General features: G+C 39.6%; 2 protein-coding genes across 4 annotated transcripts in view; one reads left to right on the top strand and one right to left on the bottom strand.

The window, feature by feature from the left end:
* Positions 1-7,696, top strand: part of NEMF (nuclear export mediator factor) — a 57,869-nt gene extending 50,173 nt beyond the window's left edge. Inside the window, exons 27-33 of one of the 3 annotated variants that reach the window (XM_045450910.1) lie at positions 87-164; positions 1,932-2,129; positions 3,737-3,769; positions 4,687-4,787; positions 4,883-4,926; positions 5,006-5,085; positions 5,361-7,696. In XM_045450910.1, the coding sequence (XP_045306866.1) occupies positions 87-164; positions 1,932-2,129; positions 3,737-3,769; positions 4,687-4,787; positions 4,883-4,926; positions 5,006-5,085; positions 5,361-5,438 (612 nt within the window). In that variant the 3' untranslated portion in view covers positions 5,439-7,696. Of the gene's footprint in view, positions 1-86; positions 193-428; positions 567-1,931; positions 2,130-3,733; positions 3,770-4,686; positions 4,788-4,882; positions 4,927-5,005; positions 5,086-5,360 lie in introns of those variants that run through there. The other 2 variants (XM_045450908.1, XM_045450911.1) reach the window with 2 other exon arrangements.
* Positions 6,665-18,577, bottom strand: KLHDC2 (kelch domain containing 2). The gene is made up of 13 exons (XM_045450912.1): positions 18,425-18,577; positions 15,315-15,394; positions 13,418-13,535; positions 11,299-11,414; positions 10,911-10,992; positions 10,661-10,744; positions 10,065-10,145; positions 9,931-9,989; positions 9,199-9,308; positions 8,740-8,812; positions 7,317-7,404; positions 7,161-7,213; positions 6,665-6,974 (listed from the first exon to the last, which is right to left on the bottom strand). Exons 1-13 carry the CDS (start codon positions 18,575-18,577, stop codon positions 6,851-6,853), a joined length of 1,221 nt encoding a protein of 406 aa, XP_045306868.1. The 3' UTR covers positions 6,665-6,850.
* Positions 18,578-19,022: the final 445 nt, after the last annotated feature.

Here is a 19,022-nt window from a genome sequence, read left to right as displayed (position 1 = left end):
GGCGCCCCAGGAGCACCTTTTCTTTACAAACATTTGTTGACATTTTTTAACTGAAGTATTCCAAGTAAAATCTTTTGATTTTGTAGAGTAAAATGAAAAAAATGAAGGAAAAATACAAAGACCAAGATGAAGAAGAACGTGAACTCATCATGAAATTGCTGGGGGTAAGTAACATCTAAAAGTCTTTTCTTCGTTTTTTTTTTGTTTGTTTTTTTTTTTTTTTCCAATGTTTATTTATTTTTGGGACAGAGAGAGACAGAGCATGAACGGGGGAGGGGCAGAGAGAAAGGGAGACACAGAATCGGAAACAGGCTCCAGGCTCTGAGCCATCAGCCCAGAGCCCGACGCGGGGCTCGAACTCACGGACTGCGAGATCGTGACCTGGCTGAAGTCGGACGCTTAACCGACTGCGCCACCCAGGCGCCCCTCTTCCTTTTTTAAGGAGCATCCAGACCACGGCCTATCATATGGTAGGATTCAATACATTTTTGTTAAAATATAGACAGTATTGGCACAAAAACAGACACTCGGATCAGTGGAACAGAATGGAGAACCCAGAAATGGATCCACAAACGTATGGCCAACTAATCTTTGACAAAGCAGGAAAGAATATCCAGTGGAATAAAGACAGTCTCTTCAGCAAGTGGTGCTGGGAAAACTGGACAGCGACATGCAGAAGAATGAACCTGGACCACTTTCTTACACCAGACACAAAAATAAACTCAAAATGGATGGAAGACCTAAATGTAAAGCAGGAAGCCATCAATCCTCGAGGAGAAAGCAGGCAAAAACCTCTTTGATCTTGGCTGCAGCAACTTCTTACTCAACGTGTCTCCAGAGGCAAGAGAAACAAAAGCAAAAATGAAATACTGGGACCTCATCAAAATAAAAAGCTTTTGCACAGAGAAGGAAACAATCAGCAAAACTAAAGGCAACCGACGGAATGGGAGAAGATATTTGCAAAAGACATATCAGATAAAGGGTTAGGATCCAAAATCTGTAAAGAACTTTTCAAACTCAACACCCGAAAAACAAATAATCCAGTGAAGAAATGGGCAAAAGACATGAATAGACACTTCTGCAAAGAAGACATCCAGATGGCCAACTGACACATGAAAACATGCTCAACATCACTCATCTTAAGGGAAATACAAATCAAAACCACAATGAGATACCACCTTACCATTGTCAGAATGGCTAAAATGAACAACTCAGGCAACAACAGATGTTGGCAAGAATGCGGAGAAAGAGGATTTCTTTTGCACTGCTGGTGGGAATGCAAGCTGGTGCAGCCACTCTGGAAAACAGTATGGAGGTTCCTCAAAAAATTAAAAATAGAACTACCCTAGGACCCAGCAATTGCACTACTAGGCATTTATCCATGGGATACAGGTATGGTTTTTCGAAGGGACACATGCACCCCAATGTTCACAGCAGCACTATCAACAATAGCCAAAGTATGGAAAGAGCCCAAATGTCCATCAATGGATGAATGGATAAAGATGTGGTATATATATACAATGGAGTCTTACCTGGCAATCAAAAGAATGAAATCTTGCCATTTGCAACTATGGATAGAACTAGAGGGTATTAGGCTAAGCGAAATTACAGAAAGACATATCATATGATGACTTCAGTCGTATGAGGACTTTAAGATACAAAACATATTAACAGAAGGGAAGCAAATATAATATAAAAACAGGGAGGGGGACAAAACATAATAGACTCAAATCTGGAGAACAGAGGGTTACTGGAGTGGTTGTGGGGGGGGGGGGTGGGCTAAATGGGTAAGGGGCATTAAGGAATCTACTCCTGAAATCATTGTTGCACTGTATGCTAACTTGGGTGTAAATTAAACAAATAAATAAAAAACTTTTAAAATATTGACAATATTGAACATACTTACATTATTTTACCTCTATGAATTAAAGTCTGCAGGTTCAAACAAAGAAGAAAAGGGGAAGAAGGGGAAGAAAGGAAAAACAAAGGATGAACCTGTGAAGAAACAGCCCCAGAAACCTAGAGGTGGACAAAGGGCTTCAGAAAGCATAAAGAAAGAAACTCCCTCCCTTGAGGTTGTAACTCCAGAGTTACAAGACTTGGCTGTAGATGATCCACATGATGACAAGGTAAGGCTACCACACATATGTGGGCTTTTGCTTCATTAATTAGGGTCACTAACCACCTCAGGTTCCCAAAATATGAGGCTTACAAGTGCTAAAACCAGGACAAGTGGTAACTTTATCCTTAATGGAAAAGTCATTTTAGAAATACAACCTAAAAGACTACATTTCCAGGATGTAAGCGTAAAAATGGTCATGTTCATAGGTAAGTAGTTTATCACAAGCCTTTAGAAAAGAATTGTATGGAGAGGCTTTGATTCTAGTGGGAACTTCGTTAAAATAAGACAAATAATTGGGATTATCTTGAAGAGGAGTAGGAATAAATTTGCGCTAGTCTAGATTTTTCTATGAGAATATATGCTGTATTATCTTACATAATGTTGAAACTGCCAAGTGCTCTGGTTGAAAAACCAGTTAGAAGTTAACTTTTTTCCAGTTAAGATGGTTGCCTGAGATCTTGAAATCTTGAGCAAATGATTATTTTATAAAATTGGAAAAAATTTCACTTAGCCTGTATTTTATTTATTGCAGTTAAAGCTTTGGTTAGAATGGTTTGCTCTGTTCAGTGCAGATAATGCTTACAGGGATTCTAAATGTGTTACTGTTTTTTTCCTCTGGACAATGTTACTGTTTAGTGATGTTATAACTCAGTTTGATCCTCAGATTTTTTTACACTGTTCTCATATTTGTAATTCTGTAAACTGTAAACTCATAAATATTGGGGTGTAATGAATTATACATAAAAAATCTATTTGGAGATAATCTAAGCAAAGCAAAACAAAATTAAACTTACCTTTTTCTTTTATATTTACCTATTATGTGTGTGTGTGAGAGAGAGTCTCAAGAAGGCTCCATACAGCACAGAGCCCGATGTGGGGCTCAAGCTCACAGTTGGTGAGATCATGACCTGAGCCAAAATCAAGAGTCAGACGCTTAACCAACTTGAGACACACAGGCGCCCCTAAGCTTACCTTAATAGTGAAAAATTCTTAGAACTGTTGAAAGACTAAAAAATAAAAGTTCTGTTCCCTAGGATTCTCCATTTTCTTTTGGCAAACATCAGATTTAGTTGTAATTTTAAATTGGCATTTTACATTTTACTGTTTTAGCATGTACTCCAAGTGAAAGTCCTTAAAAAAAAAAAAAAAAAAAACTTCAGAGAACAATCCTTTTTCTCTTTGAATTGCATTGTTCTCTAAAATATTAGATGCACAGGGGCACCTGGGTGGCTTAGTCAGTTAAGCATCCGACTTCATGTCATGATCTCGCGGTCCGTGAGTTCGAGCCCCACATTGGGCTCTGTGCTGACAGTTCACAGCCTGGAGCCTGTTTCAGATTCTGTGTCTCCCTCTCTCTGACCCTCCCCCGTTCATGCTCTGTCTCTGTCTCAAAAATAAAAATAAATGTTAAAAAAAAATAAAATAAAATATTAGATGCACAAATTAATTCACTAGAGTTTTGTGACACTGAAGAATACATTCTTGGGGTCCATAACCTGTTGGTTCAATGTGACAGTCTTGCTATATTAATATTTTTTTCTCCTCATAGTTTTTAATCATTTGGAATTTCAATTTAAGTTATAGCTGACTTTTAAAATTTTATGTTTGGAGCAGGAAGAGCAAGATCTGGATCAACAGGGTAATGAGGTATGATTTTTGTGTTGGGGTCTCTACAGTGACACACAATGACTACAGTCTAGTTCCCAAAACATTTGACACACAGTTTCTAACTAATTAAAACTTTAGTGTATGTGCTGCCGAAGCAAGCACTAATTAAAACTTTAAAAGCTAAGACAAGATCACAGGCTCTGGAGTCCAACATTCTGGGTTTAAATCCTAACTTTGCTACATATAATTGCAACCTTGAGCCATTGTTTTTTGTGCTTCTGTTTCCTCATCTGAAGAGTGGGGATAATTGTCCTTACCAGGAGAGAGTTGTTTTGAAAATACACATGAAGCATTTAGAGAAGTCCATGGCACATAGTAAACACTACTTGAACACCAAGCATCTTGTCTAAGGTTATTCATGTTGCTAAATAAATACGGCTCATCTTATAGGCAGCCCACCAAAGAGCAACTCTAAGAAGGCTAGAAGATTCTTCCTTAAGAATAGGCAAAAGTGTCCAGGGGCGGAGGGGAGTGGGGAATGGGGACAGAAAAATCCCCGTGGTCAGGAACTACTGGTCTAGCCAAAGTATCAGTCTCATTTCCATGCAATGGATTTAAATCTATTTGTGGTCATTATTATACGTTATTTTTAATCCATAGCAGTTTTCTGCAATGTACTGTTATCCAACAAGTTTTTTCTCCTTTTTCCCTTGTATGTATTTACAAGTGCCATTTTGAAAATCATGTGAGAATTATGCTATGGAAGAAATTTTTAGTAAAGAATAGAAGTATAAATACCTTTTGGTCTTAAGACTGAAGGTCTATCGAGGGAAGGGTGGGGGAAAAAGATCTATCAGAAAAAGATAAAAATGATAAAAATATGAGTTGAAATATTAGAGTTTTCCTTTTTCTAGGACTAGTATGCATTTTATAATTGTTTTTCTTTTCCCTTTTAGGAAAATCTCTTTGACTCTTTGACAGGGCAGCCACATCCTGAAGATGTATTACTATTTGCCATCCCAATTTGTGCCCCTTACTCCACCATGACAAACTATAAGTAAGTCGTCTTTAGTTTACTCAAAATAGCTGACATAATGGTTATGAATTGTTTTGAAATTTCTATTTAGTAATACATGTAATTCCTTCTTAAAGATACAAAGTGAAACTTACTCCTGGAGTTCAGAAAAAGGGAAAAGGTATTTAAAATCTTTTTATGAATGATTTTGATCGCTTCTTCTCTGCACAGAAGTAGATTCTTCTATTTTCTATTTACAGCTGCAAAAACAGCCTTGAATAGTTTCATGCATTCCAAAGAAGCAACAGCAAGAGAAAAAGACTTATTTCGCAGTGTAAAGGTAAAGTATTCCTCCAGAAGTCTGGAGATGGGTGGTGCAATTAAAAATGTTAGCAGTTATACTTTTCTACTTTTGGTTCTTTATTTAATACATGCCAAGCTGCAGCTCTTGTTTTGGTAGAAAATGCTGTCTTACTAGAAGAAGTAAAATAAGATCATTTCAGTTGGAAATTTTGGAAATGCCTTTCTTTTGACAGCAGAGGGCACATAATTATCATAAAAGAAACATGACTACCATATAGCATGTGAAGATATTCAGCAATTCTCTTTTTTTAGGACACGGATTTATCAAGAAATATTCCTGGCAAAGTCAAAGTGTCTGCACCCAATCTTCTGAATGTAAAAAGAAAATAGCTGAAATGAAACCCTAGAATATTTGAGAAGAGCCAATTTTATAGCCTTTTGGAAGTTCAGAGATGAAAACACACCATGTAACAAGACTTCCGCATTTAAAAATGAACTAAACATTGCCTTGCTATATTCGCCAAAAGGACTTACTGTTTTTTTTCCAGTTTTATAGAGAGGAAACGCGGATAGGATTTCCTAAAATATTTGTGGACAGTTAAATGCTAATTGTATACATCTGTAGTTATTCTCCTACGTTTTCTTAAAATTTGGGAGGTTAATACTAAGTTTTCATTTCATGTTGTACAGAAACTGGAGTGAAGTGGCTCAGTTGCTCGGACATTGACTTGGTCGTCTACCGTGTACAGTGTCAGAGCTCTGTTACAGGCCAGTCACAGGTGGTTTTTCGTGTTCTGGTGCGGTGGTGGGGCTTGGGGGCAGTTAAACATTTAGGATTAAGTCTTGGAAGCCTTCTGCCGTTACCTGTACTTGTCAAAAAATATATTAGACCAGATTTAAAATAGACATAATTCAGCCTAAGAAACAACACCTAGAAAAAATGGTATTGATCATTTCCATTCATTTATACAACTTCACTTTTCATCCTCACTTCTTCCTTGTAATCTCATTCAGTTCTGTACCATTTTATTTTCTACCTCTAGTAATTATCAGCATGTTACAGAGTATCTTAACCTAGGATATCATAAGTGCACTTTTAGGCTTACCACTAAAGACTCCTGACACAGCTTTCTTCTTCTGTCTCCGAACAAATGGAGAATAAAGTCCTACGTCATTTCCATTCTTTTATGAACTAAAAAGCTGTCACTTTTTAAATGATGAGACAATGGCTACCTACAGTCAATATGACCATTTGCCCCAGCCCCTATACCAAAGCATTAAGGTCAAAGCACTAAACAGCTGTTGGTCCTTCCAAAATTTCTTTTACCAGCTTAGTCCTGTTGATAATGTTTTTCCATTTGAAATTAATGTAAAAAAAAAACAACTTTGTAATTATACATATAGCCAGTGTTGTAAATACAACAGACTACTCTTGCTATTTAAATATATATATATATATAAATTAAAAAAAACATCACCATTTTGATAGTGATAAGAATAATTAGTATGTTTCTATAGCTATATATCCTGAAGTTACCAAAAAGGAAATATAATAACCATTCCTTGGGGTAAAAAGCCAAGTATCATTTTCTTTTGCTTTAATAGAAGACAGTTACTGGTGTTAAATACATTTATTGTAAACTTTAGACACAAAAATAGGTTCTCTAGGCCATTCACATGCACATTAAAACCAAAAAGCTGCAAACTACAACAATGCATATAATTATACAAACGATGCCACTCTCTGATGTTTACAGAATTGCTGTCCATGCAAGGTGATCAGAGGCATTATCTATGAAGCCTTAAGATCCAGAAGTGTTGTTACTACCAAACCTCTGATTAACACTGTGAAGTAAGTGTTTTGGAAGGCAGTTCCACGAGTTGGCTAACATTTCTTTAAAGCAAATGACTGCTTCTAAGCTTAGCCTGAAAGTGGACAAGAGAAAAATAAATTTACTGTTTGAAGAATTACCAAAAAAACAAAAGCCCACTTTGTTTAAAGAACTAGTTTTATCAATGGAAACTTGTCATTGCCTTTAAATTATCTGTAAGCCTGGTTTTTCAAGAGCACTAATTTAAAATAATCTGAGTACCAAGTAAAAAGTTACTTACCTTACAAGAGATTTTGGTTGAACTGAAAATATAAGTATTTCATTACTGTGTGCCTGAAAAATAGAAAATGAAGAACATATTAAAAAGTAAGTACTCCACAAGTTTCAGAAATATGAAGTGTCCTTTAATACAGGGTAGTATACTTAATACACTTACAGCTCTGTGATGGACAAGGAGGTTATTGGCACATCCACCAAAAACAATGACTTCTCCTTCGTCACTGGCACAAGCTGTGTGCCATAATCTAATTTAAAACAAGAGTTTTAAGTTACCCAGACACCAAGTTGACAATTTACACTACGAACACAATGATGAAATAAAGACTAGAGATCCTCAGTACAGACCAAAACCTAATGTTGAGCAGCAATTATCTTAAGTAGCAAAAGCTAGAAAAATCTATTAATGTCTGTTTTATCTGGATGTTACCATTTTATCTATCTCGTCCAGTCCTAACTTATGCAATGATGGGTTTGAACTGAATGATCTGTTCTCTAGGTCTTTGTTAGCAATAAAAATCTTACGGGAGATGTGTGCTACATGCCCTCTCAATCTTCTTCTTTTCATAGGCAGGGTCAGTTGACATTAAAGAAAAAATCTGAAGGATGCTGTGAATCTGCCTGACCTACTCAAAGTCTCAGGCCTGGTAATTCTATGGAAGAATTTTTCTGCCAGATGAAGCCTTTATGGCATAAGTGTACTTAAATTAGAGACTTGTGGGGAAATGCAGGCTGACCTACCTAAATATGCTTTGAATACCAGTTGTGACTATATCATTTGCTTTGGCAGTTTTTGTAAGAATTCTTCTTGAGATTAACAAAAATAACTCTTCTTTTTGGGTGATTTGATTCAGTATTTGTTATACAGTGCTCCTACCAATCTAATAGAAAGTTCTGGATTTCCCCCCCATATACATTCCAGTTTTTTTTTTTTAAGTGACAAACCTAGAAGCAGTTCAATTCACTGGAGTAAAGACCTTGATTATAAATTTTAACTACATCAATTTTATGATAAAAACAGCAGAAGTCAACATCCAGCCCTGTTTTTCATGCACCATGACAGAAAAGAAAGCATTTAATACAAGGATAGCATTGGTTTTCTTTTCTTTCAAAAGGTTTGATGTTAGGGGCGCATGGGTGGCTCAGTCTGTTAAGCATCTGACTGTTGATACGGGCTCAGGTCACAATCTCACGGTTCCTGAGACTGGGTCCTGCATCTGCACACTGCCAGCACAGAGCCTGCTTGGAATTCTCTGTCCCTACCCCACTCATGCTCACACGTGTGCACTCTCTCTCTCTCAAACATTAAAAAAAAAAAAAAGGTAGGATGTTAAACCTTAGTGAATGCTAGGGTGTTTATCATAAGAATAGTGGATGTAATGCAGCCACAATTTCCTCAATCATTACCAGTCTTGTACATCTTTTTTAAGGTTTTAAGTAATCCCTATACCCAACGTGTGGGACTCAGGGTTGAGATTAAGAGTCACATGCTCTACTGACTGGCAGCCAGGTGTCCCCAGTCTTGTACTGAGTAATTGAAGTCCATAAAGATGTACAAGAATTACTTTTTAAATACTTCCTACCTTGGCTTTTCAGTATAGGGATGATTAAACTGTATCCATTCATTTTTACTGATGCAGTAAGTCCAAGCATCACCTGATTGAAGCGAAGAAAGAAGAGCCATGAAATACGTTATTTTGTCAATGAGACATTCATGTTGAAAGGGCACAGCTTTAGCAAGAAAGGTAATAAACTGTAAGTAGAAAGAGAAAGTAAATATCCTGGTTTTTCCCTGCAGTTAATCAAGTAAGCCTTCTGCATGTCACAACCCTTAGGTGGAGCTTTTAAGGGCTGCACTGGACAGAATAGATGGATGTTATAGTACAAAAACAATTATAAATTTATTATAGGATCAAAAGTAATAGCAAACCTCCAACCAACCCTGTAGCCTTCTGATACAACTAAAATAGACTGAATTATTTTCTTCTATTTATATATTACATATGAATGATAATGATTTCTTATATTTTTAAAGGACTTACTTAGTGGCTGTTTATCAGTGGTAAATCCTCCAAAGAGAAAGAGATGATCTGAAGAAACTGGTGTTAGTGAATGCCAAGATCGGCCAACTGGGCATATGCCTTGTGGAATTCTGAAAATAATAGCTAAGTTACAATATCTGTGTTTAAAAGTAGCTACTGTTTAATATGGAAAAATATTTAAATTTTCTGTGAAAATTTATACAGAATATTTGACAGAAGAGACTTTAAATTTAAAAAGCTTCTTGGTATTTTTTTTTTTAATTTTTTTAAATGTTTTATTTATTTTTGAGAGAGAGAGAGAGACAGAGACAGAGTACAAGTCGGGGAGGGGCAGAGAGCGAGGGAAACACAGAATCCAGGAAGCAGGCTCCAGGCTCCGAGCCGTCAACACAAAGCCTGACATGGGACTTGAACCCATGAACCAGGAGATCATGACCTGAGCCGAAGTCACATGCTTAACCGACTGAGCCACCCAGGTGCCCCAAAAGCTTCTTGGTATTAATAGCTGCATGCTTGGTATTAACTATGTTTTTAGAAGGCAGAGTGAACTTTAGACCTTTTCAACAAACATTGAGCACATGTTGTGGAACAGGAAATCAAAAAAATAAAATTCCTTATTTAAGGATCTAGACATCATGTTTATTTAAATTCAGTTATTTACCTGCTTAAATTTCTATGCTAACAGAATAAAAATATTAAAAAATTTTAGAAATTATCTAAAGTGATACATACAATTCATTCCACTCCCACGTATCCAGATTAAGACAGTGAAGATCATTCATTCTAGCATCCTGAAAAAGGATAATTAAGTAATTATCATTTTGAATGACTCATAAGCAAATCATTGAAACTGTTCACAAACTTACTCGATATCTGCCTCCAAACACAAAGCCTTTGTTTCCAACAGTTGCACAGGCATGGGCAGCACGAGGTGAAGGTGCTTTACCCTATAAAAGTCACAAAAGCAATTTTTTAAAATAAACACCAGTCTTCTCTGGAGGTGGGATGAGGGTATGCAAGACGCTTGAGCTTTTAAGCTCAAGTGCAGATGTCTAGTCAACAGCAGTACTAACCCTGGGAGCTGTAATTTTAGATTTTGGAGATATTATTACTGAATGCACTAGTTAATGGAATGCTTGTTTATTTATTTATTTTTTAAATAAAAAGGTAGCACATTATAAGACACCTGCGTCAGAGAAAAAAGAAATTTACTTAACAGTCTACTGCCAGGTCATTTATTTAGTTATAAGCAATACCCCTTAACATCTATTAGATAGTAGATGCCAGGTTAGTCCACACATTCATTAAACTTTTCTGAGGTATGGACTTCTTGGAGAATAATGAAAGCAATGGATTTTCTCCAGAAAAACAAGAATGAACTGTCAATTTTACACCACCTCCCAATTCCCTTTCTCCTCTAGGTAGCCTTACTTTAATAATTCATTATTCTTCAGTAACTCACAGTAGTTATAGGCTGACTCCAGATAAATGTTTCAGTGTCTAAAATATGTACATGATCATTCCATCCTCTTGGGTGACTTGAATTCTACAGAAAATGAGTAAGAATCTGAGTTATTTTTCAAATAATATTTGTAAACTTACATATCCTTGTCTGGTTTATGAACAAGGCAAAATGAACAAGACTAGCAGACATAAGATGTATTATTTGAACATACTAAGTAGACCATATACAAATATGAAACTTCACTTACCCAAAAAGATGTTTCATCAAATTCAAAAGTTCCCAATACTTTATCTTCAGGTAAATATCCATAACCTCCAAAAAATATTAACCTGTTTGATAAAAAACCAAGACACTAAAAATTCTAATCCACAGGTTAGGAAGTTACAAGAAGTTTTTCTTTTGTCATGCTAGGAACTGAGAAGGCATGCTTGAGTATATGAAAATTCTTATTCATAGAATAATGCCTACTGTGCCTAATTATGTCTTAGGTGTTAAGTGCTTTGATGTATTAATTCACATAATCCTCATATGGGCCCTAGAAGTTATGTTCTAGGGTTACAGTGTTTATGGGCTATGGATACTTGAATGGCAAACCACTTTGCACATAAAAACCCAAACCTACGGGGCTAACTCACTTGTTTTTATATACCCAGACACCAAGTTTATCCTTTGATGATGGAGGAATTCCTTGGCAATCAATTCTTTCCCACTGTAGTACTCTGTCTGTAGACCTTGAATCCAGCATGTAGAACTGTCAGAAGCAATGATTTCAGTTAGATTTGGTTATGCAAAAGAAACTCAACCTTGGCATTTAGTTTTGTTGTGATTTATGACTATAGGAATGTCATCTAATTCAGTGCATCTACAATTGTGACTATAGACTGTTACTGGTCCAAATATACATAAGGAACTTATGCCAGAATATAAATTACCTAAGTCGCTAAGCACCCTGTTGAGCTCATTTTTTTTTTCCTAATAGCCACATTTTTTTTAAATATATGAAATTTATTGTCAGATTGGTTTCCATACAACACCCAGTGCTCATCCCAACAGGTGCCCTCCTCAATACCCATCACCCACCCTCACCTCCCTCCCACCCCCATCAACCCTCAGTTTGTTCTCAGTTTAACAGCCTCATTTTTTGGATGAAGGAACAGAAGTATATTGTGCCTTACCTAGGCACTTTGAGTTATGTTCATCTTATTTATGGGTTTGAAGACGGTATCACCAAAAGAATTCAACTTAGCAATTTCACCTTCAAATTCAATTTAACAAACATGTCTTAAGCACCTACTTAACTCTGGGAGCAAAGGATAAATCTTAAAAGTTAAGTACTGGTCTGTCTTTCCAAGGTTTCACATCCAGATACTTGAAGAGACCTGGCCATTATATGTATATCTTTTTACTTCTTCTAAGACTCCTAAGCTTCCTTTTGATCAGACTTAAAAATACTCAACTCTAGCCATTTCTGTCTACCCCTAAAGCCACGGCTTCTTTTTTTCCCCAAGCTGCTTCATGTGGTGTTAAGGTTCTTTTTCTCTTCCTTGCCCTAAAACACACACACCTCCACTACAGCCTGTAGCAGTGCCTCACAAAATCTTTTAGGCACAGAACCCTTACTTCACACAAAATCTTAAGCAAAAGCCTAACTGAAGTAGAGCTACACCTGTTAAGATGGAGGGGTAGGGGGGTGATCTGAAGCCTGCCTAACACCATGACGCTCCTCCCACAGGGGTCCCAAGGCATCTCAAAGAAATCCCTAGAGCTCCTAGGAATAGTCTGAAACTTTGTCAGCCATATGCTCCAGTCACACCAAACCACTTAGCATTTCCGTGAACAAAACATTTGCTTATATTTCTGCCTCCTGATACTTGCATCTTGGCTACCTCTCCCAGTTATGATTCTATTCAACCCTCTTGGTTAAAGACTTTACTTATTCTCTTCCTCCATCCTGCCAAACACAATGTCAAGGATTCTTTTTCAGATTTAACAATATTTACCGAGCTATTTTATGAGCCAGGCTCTATGTATCTTCTTATCATATGCTACTGGAACCATCTACTTATTATGTGTATCCCCTCTAGGATGTGAGCACCTAGAGATGGGAACTGTATCATTCGTCTCTGTGTCTCCAATGTCTAACCAAGTGCTCCGTATATAAGGTGCTACGTTGCTAAATAAATTTATTAAGAGACTCCCTAAATCATATGCATCTTTCTGATTGATATTTGTGTCTTGCTGGCCTGAGAAAACAACTGTTAATCTTTTTCCTATTTGGAAAAAACACAAAGTCTGAACAACAGTACCTTATGGTACCATATTACGGGAATTTTAGTATACAAAATTATGTATTAATTTATCCTCATAGCCGAGTGGTGGTCTGTTCATTTTACCCTGCTCCTCATCATTGCATCTTGTTTTCATTTGGTTTGCTAATATTTATCTAACACCCCAGGGTTCTAAGAGAACCACAGCTGCAAAGAGCACAAAGAAAACCCACTCAGGAAATTACTGCAAACAAGTTATCAAAGTTGACTTTACAAAAGGCATAGAGAAATACAGACTGATAGACAAAATACTAAAATGCACATTCATACCGTTATCAAGGACATGCATGTTTTAACCGGGACAGGGATAAGTATGGGCTAACCTTAGAAATTGGAGGTTGTCTGAAAAAGAGTAAAAACCAACAGGGCCACCCAGGCACCCCATGTTTAGTTGAGCTCTTAAACCACAATCCTTAGAAACACTCACCTTATTCGTATTGCCTCTTGAATGGTGTCCTCCAAACAAGTAGAGCACCCTGTCCACACACACTGCACAGCTTCCTGACATAGAAGGAGGAACATCCCCTTCTGTGTTAATTTTTTTCCTGAGGCCAAAAAGACTGAATGTAAATGTTTCCCAAAAGAGAAGAAATGCAAAAGTTACTTGTTTTTCTTCTATCCCCACAATAAAGGGAAAAAATAAAATGGGCTGGCCGGCTAGATAGAGTCTGGGAGTCTCGTCTACATCTAAAATTAATTCAAAGAATGAGTTCCTTCCTCTTTGTTCACCCATTCCACAGGCTGCGCCAGCTGACCCCACACACAGGGACGGTGAGAAGCTCTGGAAGCCCAGGAGCGCACCATTTTATGTTTCTCAAACTAACCTGCTCTTTATTGATATAACCATAAGTGGCTATTTTGTTTTTGGTTTTGAGTCACCCAGGTACCTAAAAGGAAAACATCCCACTCCTGACCGGTTAATTCCACAAGTGTGTTTTATTTAGTCACCTTTTAGCCATTCAAATGAATCTGATTCAAACCTAATGTACTACGACAGGCACGTGGGTAATACTTTCTCTAGGCCAGGCACTCCTGGGAGTGCTTTGCATGCTTTAAATCCTTCTGAATCTAAAAATGAATCTGAATCAAAAAGGCCTAAGATTCACAGTATTAATAGGACTGTTAAGGCCTTCTGCTCACTCTATCACTTTATGCTATCACTTTAAGCTTTAACTTTGGCAGGCTTAGTTTTACAAATTCCTTATGGGGCTCAATTTTTTAAAAATTCGTAGAATTCCCCTATTAAAGGAATACCATTATCAATTTCTCTCTTGAAAAAAAAAAAAAAAAAAGATGAGCCAACAGCTCAGATTAACACTGATTTGCTATGTACAGAAATAATCCTGACTTAGTTTTAGTTGAACTTTTTAAGAAAATTTTTTCAACATTTATTTGAGAGACAGAGGGCAAGTGGAGGAGGGGCAGAGAGACTGGGAGACACAGAATCTGAAGCAGGCTTCAGGCTCCGAGCTGTCAGCACAGAGCCCAAAGTGGGACTCAAGCTCACAAACGTGAGACAGTGACCTGAGCCGAAGTGGGATGCTTAACCGACAGGGCCATCCAGGCGCCCCATTTTTAGTTGAACTCTTAAGATTCTGCCAAGAGCCTCTTTGAGGACCACTGTCACAAGACTGGCAAAAGATCCTTTTCAGAATATCCCCAGTTGTATGGAAGGCAAATTTAACTTCTTTTTTTAAACAAAACACACTATTTTAAAGAGATTTGTATAGAAACTTTAATGGCAGAGCTCATTAAAATAAAACCCACCTTTATTTCTAGCAGATACAATCTAGAAATTATTTTCTCATTTTCCACGTAACAGAAGATCTAACATCTTGAAAAAACATCATATGGAACTTTTATAATATTTTCATTCCAGGATTGGAAGCCTCTATCTACCTCTTTACTTTATTATTACAATGATACTACATAGAGCTCTGAATACAAGTTTCTTCGAAGGTCATAAAAGCACCAAGTAGGGGTGCCTGGGTGACTCAGTCAGTTAAGTATATTGACTCTTGATTTTGGCTCAGGTCATGATCCCATCGTTCGTAGGTTCCAGGCCTGTGTCAGAACAGAGCCTGCTTGAGATTCTCTCTCTCAAAATAAATAAACTTAAAAAATAAAATCACCAACTAATTATTGAAGAGTTGCTAATGTATCTAAGCTTAGCAGCTGAACCAAGCTAGTACAAGGTTGGTTTTAGAACATAGAGATAACTCTGCATCTTCAAATAAAATAGTTTTATTAGAATGGGCTTCACGGAGTTTTTATTTGCAACCTTACTTGAATTTTTTAGTCCCCCTCATAATATCCACAGTTACCATCTTCCAGTCTCCATGTTGTAGATCCATAGTTCTTCTCTAGGCAGATAAAAGTCGTACAATCCTCTGACTTGATTACTCTAAGAATAAAAAAAATAGCAAATATAAAAAATAATTGGTATTCTAAAGAAGCACTACTGTACATTTTTTCATATCTACCTTGAGATAGTACTAAGAGTTATGAGATGTTAAATGGGTCTTAACAATACTATCAAATGGACAATCTTCCTTGCTCCAGGCCACATACTCAAAGTAATGCTTAATATAGATAACCCTTAATTCATGTTTTTGATGCAGCAGGTGCAATGATGCAGGAAGTTACGAAATCTCTAGGAAATCTCTAATGTCACTTTATGCTGAACAGACCATTCACCAGGTTTCAGCTGCATGACTTCAGGAGAGGTCAGCTATGCCATGGTTTGCGCACTAAAGACTGCTCTACCGTGTGAGTGCCTGACTCACACTAACACGTGTCGTTTTCTAGCCATTTTTTACTCTCATCCATCCATTCTCTACCAAGAAACAGACGGCAGAATTGCCAGTGTGCAATTATTCGGTCAATATGCAAAATTTTCTGTTCGTTGTTCTGCTCCATTTCCCTTCAGATAGTAATTCTTAACAGAATAAGTTTACCATATGCCAGAACTATCTGAACACTATCAACGGATTACTTTCTTTAAGAGAAAAAAAATTTTATGTTCATTTTTAAGAGAGAGAGCCAGAGCACAAGTGGGACAGAGGGAGAGGGAGACACAATCCGAAGCAGGCTCCAGGCTCCAAACCGTCAGCACAGAGGCTGATGCGGGGCTCGAACTCAAGAACCGTGAGATCATGACCTGAGCTGAAGTCGGACGCTTAACAGACTGAACCACCCAGGTGCCCCAATGGATTACTTTCTTTAATCTTCATAACAACCCTAAAAAGTAGTTGAGATTACAAGAAAACAGGTTTTTTAGAGAGGTAAGTAATTTGCCCAAGATTACTTGGCAAGTAACTGTGGAATCAGCATTCTACCCTCCTTTCCCTGAATTGGCAACTTTAATCACTGCCTGACCTTCCTAGCCTTTGAACCTCCCCACTTTTTGAACAATGTCAACATACGGTGAACAACAGCAGTTCATGGAGAATGGGTGTCAGAGTCTAATAAGCTTGAGTACCATACAGAATTAGTGCACGTGGCCTTGTAGACATTTCTCTTTCTATTCCACCACTTAAAAGAAGGCTGGAAGCATGACAGCAGGCTCACCTGGAATAGCTCAGCCTGGTCTGAAGAGGGAAAGGGACTACTGTGTGGGAAGCTAAGGTTTATTGCCCTCAAAAACAATATCCAAGGGCTTTTCAGAGTTCTAGCCAAAATACTGAGGACAGCCGGTTTTGGAACCACTCCACTTCACTGGTCATCACTGGTCATCCTGCCTAAATCCTAGACTTCTGGGCCCTCAAACACTCACCATCAGAAACCTTCGTTCCTGAGGTGCCTGGGTGGCTCAGTCTGTTAAGCATCCAACTTCGGCTCAGGTCATGATCTCACAGTTCATGGGTTCAAGTACCACATCCAGCTCTCTGCTGTCAGCACAGACCCTTCACAGACCACTTCGGGTCCTCTGCCCCAGCCCCCCTTCTCTGCACTTACCTTGATCTGTCTCAAAAACAAACATTAAAAAAAAAAAAAATCGTCCTTCATGACAACCCTCGCTCTCCCCACTCCCCAAAGAAAAGTCCTGTTCCTTCAATGCTGCTGATTTTTACAAACAGAATTATGAATATGTAGTTTAGACCACAGTGTGCTTGACTAACAGGTTAACTTTTCTCCAATGGATTGACATTTTAATAAGGGTCACTACATAACTGCCTCTTCTTCCTACCAAGTACCGTCCTCTAACCAGCTATTCACTGGGGGCTGAGGAAAGCATTACAGATTAATTAGGACTGGCAAAATAAAATTTAAAAAAAATGCTTTTGTGGTTAAACTAAATTAGTCAGGACAGCTATAGTGGTTTATTCCATCTGTCTTTTTTGACAGTCATCTCAAAAGTGTTCAGTTATGACCACGTCAACGTGCAAGAAGCTAAAACCTATTACCAGAGTCATAAAGTCAGTCATCAAGCACACAGGTGTAGTGGACCAGATCTCAAGCAAATGGGGGCAGGGAGATCAATGTTAAGACCAAACGGGACTAAAAAGAGTTAACTTTTGGTAGGAATGTCTCAGAGCAACCCCAGCGAATGAAATGAGCCAGTGCTAGGATATGGATCGTTACTGAGAAGCTCTAATAGCAAAAGGGCAGGAGAACTAGAGAACAAAGTTTAAACAGGAGACACCTGGTAACAAGAAGCCAGTGGTAACAAGAAATGCAACTGGCTCTAAACATTGTTTATGAGCAGGGGTCAGAGAGCTGAACTTGGTAGTTACAATTGTTGCTACTCATTTTTTGGTTGCTGGTGGCGCCTTCTCCATTAGTTTTCTTAATAGGGGTTTCCTCTGAAAATTGTCAACTCTTTCTCAGTTGAAAGCATAACAGCCCTGGAATGTTCAAACAGCAGGGTGACGGCCATCTGCACAGGTGTAGCTAGGCCTCCCGAACAGGCGGGAAGGTTGAATAAGGCCATCCCTGCGGCCTTCGGGAATTCTAGAGAGTTTTCCTACACCCCGATTACTGCTCAAGCGAGCAACGGTATCCGTGGGCCAAAGGACCCCAGCTCCAGAGAATGAAGTGCTCTAAGCGGGCCGACAAACGGTAAGAGTGACATCACACAACGTCACCTCTCTTATCTCCCACCCGCGCCCCACCTTTTAAAACATAACACGTATCGTAGTCGTGCGCCGCCCAAAGTGCCCTCCCCCAAACAACGCTCCAAAGTCCACAGCGCCCAGGGCCGCCGCGGGCCCCGTAAGCAGAGGGCTGGAGTGACAGCAGCCCAGGAGCTTCGGCGCGGATTAGGGGACCGGTGAGGAGAAGCCCGCTCGCAAGAAAATGCACCGACGGGCACAGTCGCGACGCGGGGAGGGGGGTCCGGGCGGCCGCTCTGCCCCCCCCTACCCCCCACCCCCGCCGACCCGGACTCGGGGTCCAGCCGAGCGATGCCCGCCGCGGCCGGCCGCCCACTGACCTTGTAGCCGCCCCAGACGAACATGTGGCGCCCGTCGCCGACGGCTACGTGGCCGCTGCGCTCGGCGGGGCAGGCGAGCTCCATGGACTCATAGCTCTCGTAGGCTGGCCCTGGCAAGTCGTCCGCTCGCAGATCCTCGTTGCCATCAGCCATCTTGAGGCTGCACGTTTGTTCACCAACAATCCCCACACCCGCGCGGGGGAAAGAGACAAAAGAAAAGGCAGAAATGCACGGCGGCGACAGGCGAGCAGAAAGGGGCGGCGACAGGGACGGGGTTAAGGCCGCCCGCTGGCCGCCCGCGCCCTCTCAGCCCTCCTCGGGGAGGACAGCCCCTCCGCTGCCTGGGCTGCGCTGCGGGGGCGCGGGTCGGGGGCGCGGGTCGGGGGCGCGGGTCGGGGGCGCGGCGGCGGCGGGGCCCGCCGGGAGCAGGGCGGAAAGGGGGTCCGCTTGGGGCCGGGACTAGAATCCAGCCAGCCCGCCCCGCCTCCAGCTCGCCACTCGCCGCCCGCCGCAGCCGGCCCTTGTTTACGCCGCGGCCAGAACCGCCCGTTCCGCTGACGCCTCCTACGGGGCTCCGGAAGCGCGGCGGGCGCTCAGC

Source organism: Leopardus geoffroyi, chromosome B3, assembly GCF_018350155.1.
Source record: "Leopardus geoffroyi isolate Oge1 chromosome B3, O.geoffroyi_Oge1_pat1.0, whole genome shotgun sequence".
Lineage (NCBI taxonomy): Eukaryota > Metazoa > Chordata > Mammalia > Carnivora > Felidae > Leopardus > Leopardus geoffroyi.
This window is presented reverse-complemented; position numbering and strand designations above follow the sequence as displayed.

Bases quoted from the DNA above. Each gene is read 5' to 3' on its own strand.
- KLHDC2 (XM_045450912.1), bottom strand. From the start codon at position 18,577: ATGGCTGATGGCAACGAGGATCTGCGAGCGGACGACTTGCCAGGGCCA. The intron at 10,745-10,910 runs GTAAGTGAAGTT...CATTTTCTGTAG, and splicing joins TTGATGAAACATCTTTTTGG to AATTCAAGTCACCCAAGAGG. The intron at 7,214-7,316 runs GTAAGTGTATTA...TCTATTTTTCAG, and splicing joins TCCTTGTCCATCACAGAGCT to GCACACAGTAATGAAATACT.